Source organism: Buceros rhinoceros, unplaced genomic scaffold, assembly GCF_000710305.1.
Source record: "Buceros rhinoceros silvestris isolate BGI_N320 unplaced genomic scaffold, ASM71030v1 scaffold26064, whole genome shotgun sequence".
Taxonomy (NCBI): Eukaryota; Metazoa; Chordata; class Aves; order Bucerotiformes; family Bucerotidae; genus Buceros; species Buceros rhinoceros.
Genome location: NW_010406928.1, coordinates 23,233 through 28,861, shown reverse-complemented (window position 1 = coordinate 28,861; position 5,629 = coordinate 23,233). Strand labels below are relative to the sequence as shown.

Genomic DNA, 5,629 nt, shown 5'->3' with positions numbered 1-5,629 from the left:
CCTCTGGGGGTGAGAAGCGGTCTGGCGAGCAGGAGAGGGACCTCTGCATGTCCACCCGGTCTCCTCCTTGCCCACCAGTGGCTGACTTCCTCAGCTGGCATTCCAGCCGGCTGCCGAGGGTGGGATGCTCACCGGACAGCGGGTTGGACCGCGATGGCAGGCTGAAGCTCGAGCTCCTCTGCATGGTGGCAAAGCCGTTAGAGTAGCGTTGCACGCTCCCGCCGCTGTAACACCGCCGCTTCTCGACCGGGGTCCAAACCTTTGAGCCTAAGGGTCTCCACGAGGTCCCGCAGCTTGACATTTCATCCGAAAACGACAGCGAGCGGCACTGGCGCTTGCTGGGGGGGGCTGAGGCGTTGCCGTGGGGGTCGCTGAGGCTGAGGTCTTTGATCAGGTTGGTGACGGAGCAGGTGCTGGCCGTCTCCCTCGGCCAGTGCGAGCCCTCCTCGCCCTTGTCCGACAAGCAGTCCCAGATGCTGGCGCCCGGCTGTTCGAGCTGAAGTGGACATTTCCGACTGAGATCTCTCCATCTGTCATTTTCTGGTTCAGAAAAGGAAAAAAAAACACAGCACACACGCATAGGCATTAGCGTTAATTAATTCTGCGATTCACTTTCTAAGTCCATAAACAAAAAGAGTAGCATATGGGACATTTTCCAGTACAAATTAATTAACTCGTGGAATATGGTTTTCCGAACTGCCAGCAGAGCGGGTGCTGCGGTGTAGATGGAGAGAGAGACACAGTGAGAATCGCAGCAGGAGCAAAACTGCGAGAAGAGAAAAACCTGCCTTTGAATCTCCAGACTGCACTAGCGAAGGGAAATTCAGCGCTATAAAATGGTGCAGCCATTGCTCTAGCTCTGCGCTAAATCACGTCTCAGACACGTGCGGTTTCTCCTAGTAACTGGAAGTGAAGAGCACAACGCTGCAGAGCTGCTGGGGTGAAACGGGCCTCAGGGAACCAGAAGGAGCTGAGCTAGCAGTTGGGATGGTCCCCACAGAAAGGGCAGTGCCCTCAGGTATCAAGCTGCATGTTGTAGCAGAGAAATCCCAGCAAGGTCATCAGAGTCCATGAGAACCCAAAAGCCATCCTGAAACCCATCGGGCTGTCCGGCTCTCAGCCACTACTAAACCAGCACGGCTCCAATGAAACCAGCTGATCCCCACTAAGGCTCTGAGCACCTCTCCCAAATCAACCCAAAGACGGTGTCTAACAAAAGTCGGTGCACATAGCAAGCTCTAAGACGGCTGATGCTACAGAAGAGGCACAATAAACCTCCAGCAGTTCCTTGCAAGATGCTGCTTTTAGGTCCCTGTTGTGAGGCTCATCGTCCATGTCCCCCCCATCTCTGGCTGCTTGGGCCATGGTGCCTCCCTGCCCAGTTACCCACACGGAGCGGGAAGGTGCTGTGGAATGCAGGTGCCCACACTCTCCTACTCTTCTGGAGCAACCTGGGCTTAGCATCCCTCCAGGGTTGCCTTGAAAATCCCAGTTGCACCTAACACAGCCAACCATTGCCTTTTCTGTAACAAACATGACATGGGGACAATCTTTGTAGCAGGGGCTGTTGTGAAAAGACAAAAGGCTGAGAGAGCTGAGGGGGTTCAGCCAGGAGAGGAGAAGGCTCCAGAGAGACCTTAGTGCGGCCTGTCAGTGCTGAAAGGGGCTACAGGGAAGATGGGGACAAGCTTTCCAGCAAGGGCTGTTGTGACAGGACAAGGGGTGATGGGTTAAACTGAAAGAGGGAGATTCAGACTAGAGAGAAGGAAGGAATGTTTTACACTGAGGGTGGTGAGACCCTGGCCCAGGTTGCCCAGAGAGGTGGGAGCAGCCCCATCCCTGGCACCATCCCAGGTCTGGTTGGCCCTTGGGGCTCTGAGCACCCTGCTCTGGGTGCAGATGTCCCTGCTCCCTGCAGGGGGCTGGACTGGGTGAGCTTGAAAGGTCCCTTCAGCCCAAACCAGCCTGTGATTCTATGATAATGCTGAAGAGTTTATTTAAAGGATTAAATCACTTAATAAGTTCACTTTTTTTTTAATACACTTTTTAAACATTTTCCCCTTCTCTCTTCCATTCAGCTTGTTTGCACAGGAATTCTTTCCCTTGCAAATCTGGCTGGTGTTAACAGTCTTCTTTTGCAGCACAGCAAAAGATGGCAGTGATCTGGTGCACGGTTTCGAGCTTGCCATAACGATATTCCTTTTATCAGACGGGTTTTGTGGCGCCTGGGTAAAACCTGCACCTCCAAAGTCCGTGGGCTGAAACGTATACGGCTACAGGCAGCTCCACGGAGGAACGCTGCAAACCGAGCTGCAGCTGTGTTGAGAGACCCCACTGGTGATGGCCGCGTCGAAAGAGAGGATGAAGGGTGATGGTCTCACCCTCGCCGACAATAACGGAAGAAAGCGAAGTCTCATCAAGGTCTGGCTCCCCGACGCAGGCGAACAGGGCTCTGCGCAGAGACGCTCAACAGGAAAACCATGGTAGGACAACCCCATCAGCTGCTGCGGTGGAAAAAAGTAATCACCCAACAGACCTTCTCGGTGACTGTTTTTGTCGTCGGCTGCTGCAAACAGGGGCAAACCGTGCTCGCTAACCGTTGCTGCCAGGTTTCATATGATCGTATCTAATTCGAGCAATATTTTTCAGGTGTTTTGGGGTTTTTCCACTGAGGCAGCTGACGGATGAATTAAAAGCCGTACCCAGCCCGCAGCTGTAGGTACCAGCCTGACAGGGAAGATGCAGCGGTGCAGAACGCTTCCGAGCGAGTCTCGGTTTCAAGTCAGGAGGTCAGCTTTGGGGGCCTGACACCACTCTTGGCCAGTTTTCCCATTTCTGCCTGCATCCAGCAGCCCCCCTAACAGCTCCAGCCACGAACTGCCTGGCTCTGCGCTCAGTAACCACACGGCATTTTAACTGTTGCTGTCCTCCTTTTGATAAACACAATGAAAAGTGGAAATGTGCGCGAAACAGCTACATCTATCTTTAGATCTTCCCTATTTTCCCTCTGTATTATGCTGCCAGCAGAGAGATTTCTTGGGTCAGGTCAGCAGACAAAAGAAACAGAAATAGAAGCTGATTTTTCATGGCAAGCTGCCACGATCCTCCGGCCGGAGATGACAAAAGGCCTTGGTGAGGAGGATACGGGACACCTTCCTCTTTCAGCCCTGCTTCGGCACAAACAGCTATAAATCTTCCAACCCTCACCAAAAAACCCGGTAATTGCACCGTTATCCCCAGCACCAGCTTGGGGTTATTTGCTTTTCCCCCTGCAGGGTGGGGGCTGTTTTTTCGGCAGGGCAGGGAGGAGACCCTGGTCCAGCCTGGCCCCCCCAAGACCCCCCTCACCACTGACCGCTCCCAAACTTGTAGATAACCTCAAAAAATGGGTTTTCAGTGCAAGCAGAAAACTGTTTACCCCGCAACAAACTGAAAACGGGGCAGTCTGAGGGCTGAGGGTGTAATTACCAGACTCGGGGAAGCCTTATGGAACAAAAGCAGCTTCTTCTCTGTTCAGTTTTTTACGGCTAAGATTCACATCCTGAGCACGCTGATAACGATAATTGCAGCGGAGCCATTAATAACTGCTGCAGTTAAGTGTGTATTAATTTTCTTAAATTACAAACCTCAGCCTGCTGTACCCCCCAGGCAGTAATTTGTTCCAGGATAAAACCCACCGTGAGAACCCTTCGGTTCTCAAGTGAGCTGCTTCGCTAGGAAACTCTCCTTTGCCTATCGGAAAAACCATCGGGGAGCATTTACAACCAGAGGGGCTCTGCCACTGGTTAAACTTGGTCCTTCTTGGCTGCTAGTGTCCTTGGATGAAATAGCATCTTCCTTCTGGATTTAAACTTAAAACTGCAAAAATACACATTTCAAGGCACTTAGTGGTCACGTCCAGCAAATTTCTTCTGAGACGCTTTGATCTGCCAATCTGCATTTCCAGGGGGACGCGACACAAAGTGAATTTTCTGGCATCTCTCTGGTTATGAAACTGCTTTCGAGCTCCCAAGACACAGTGGGTTGTTATCAGCAGCCTGGGGGGGACTGAATTTCTCCTCCTGCCCTCTCTGACTGTGGCAGCGGGAGCTTGAGCCCTCCTGCAAACCACATGTGAAGCAGCCAGAAACTCAGGTTAGAGCTGCAAGCTCCCAGGCTGCCCAGCCTAAGGGGGCCCCAAACCCAGACTATTTGTGCTTTCCAAAGCCAGGCTGCGATAGTTAACTCTGATTCAGCTCCGGGTAGAGCAATTGGAGTGCTCCCCCCAGGCTGCATGTCCTGCCTGGTCTCCGGAGGAGTTTGGTGGCAGAGCTGTTGACCCTGAGGTAGCAGGGACCAGCCCTGCCAGGGATGCTCCGGGAGAGACACGTCGGGTGTCGAACAGCCGGAGCGTTCGGGGTGCAGGTGAAGAGCAGCCATCGCTGCAAGCCAAAGCATCTGCTCTCCGTGCAGGGCTAGTGCCTCGCCAGCACGCTGCCAGGCTGGGCACACAGCAACAAGCCCCGGCAAGACCCAGCATGTCCCAGGCTCTGACTGCTGGGCCACCCCCTATTTTCTCCCTCTCCCCTATTTCCAGAGACAAGCCAGAAGCCACCTGCGTGCGAGCACGGCCCAACCCACCCTGGGATCATCAACAAAAGAGCATCATCACCGCTATCTATCCCTAAATTTCCTTCGGGCAAAACCAAGACATTCACTTCTAAGAATAAAAACAACCCTTAACAACACCCATCTGTTCTCCCGTGCAACCTTCGCCACACCAAACGAGGCCGGTGGTCCAGGGCACGAGGCACTCGCGGGTTGAAGTCCTGTCCCAAAATCAGGGAGGTGCGTGTTTTCCTCCAAACATCTCTGAGAGCTTTGTGCAGGCCCACGGAGAACAGGATCCGTCCTCAGAGCGTCACAGCCAGGTTTGCACGTGCTGAGCTCCAGGTTTTGCAGGAGCAGCTTTGGGATGGCCACAGACCGGTGACACAGGGTAAATTTTAATGACCACGTTCATAACCACAGCGCAGGTTGTAAAACCAAAACGCTGACACAACTTTAACTACAGCAACGCAAATGTGCTGCTATAATATTTTTACAGTTCCTTTTTATACATAATGCATGATCCTTCTGCTCAAGTTTCCTCTACGTTCTTTTCCTCTGAAATAATTTACATTAATACATAATTTATTACAGCAACTTGTAAAGCAATTACGGGTTTCAATCAATTTTTCTTCTCCTTTTTGGCAGATAAATTCTGTTTGGATCGTAACCCAAACATTTCTCTTCACACGGGTGCACATCCAATTCCCTCTTTCCACATGTTGTTCAAGCCGGAATTTGGTCTCCTGGTCCCTGTGTACGGGGGAAAAGGCAGCCTGCATTTTCCACTGCCCCCTATTTACGTTCAAGAGATAATTTCTAAATGTGGAACCAATTTAATGGTTGTAATTAGCCGACGGCAGTGCCACGGAGCTTTTCCATTGCAGAAATAAGATTAAAACACAATGTGGGGAGCTGTGCTTCGATGGGAACTGAAAACAACAGCCCCCAAACCTTCCCCTGGAGAACAAACACCGCCGGGAGCCGCGGGCTCCCCGGGCCAACAGCCTGCACGGGGCAGGGAAATTCCCCACCTCGACGG

The 5,629-nt window shown here is 52.3% G+C and overlaps 1 protein-coding gene across 1 annotated transcript in view; it reads right to left on the bottom strand.

Annotated features, from left to right (window-relative positions):
- FAM53B (family with sequence similarity 53, member B) overlaps positions 1-5,629 on the bottom strand; it is a gene marked incomplete at its 3' end in the record, with an annotated part of 11,723 nt that overhangs the window by 338 nt on the left and 5,756 nt on the right. Inside the window, exon 3 of the mRNA XM_010134303.1 lies at positions 2-540. Coding sequence (XP_010132605.1) covers positions 2-540 — 539 coding nt within the window. The remainder of the gene's footprint in view (position 1; positions 541-5,629) is intronic.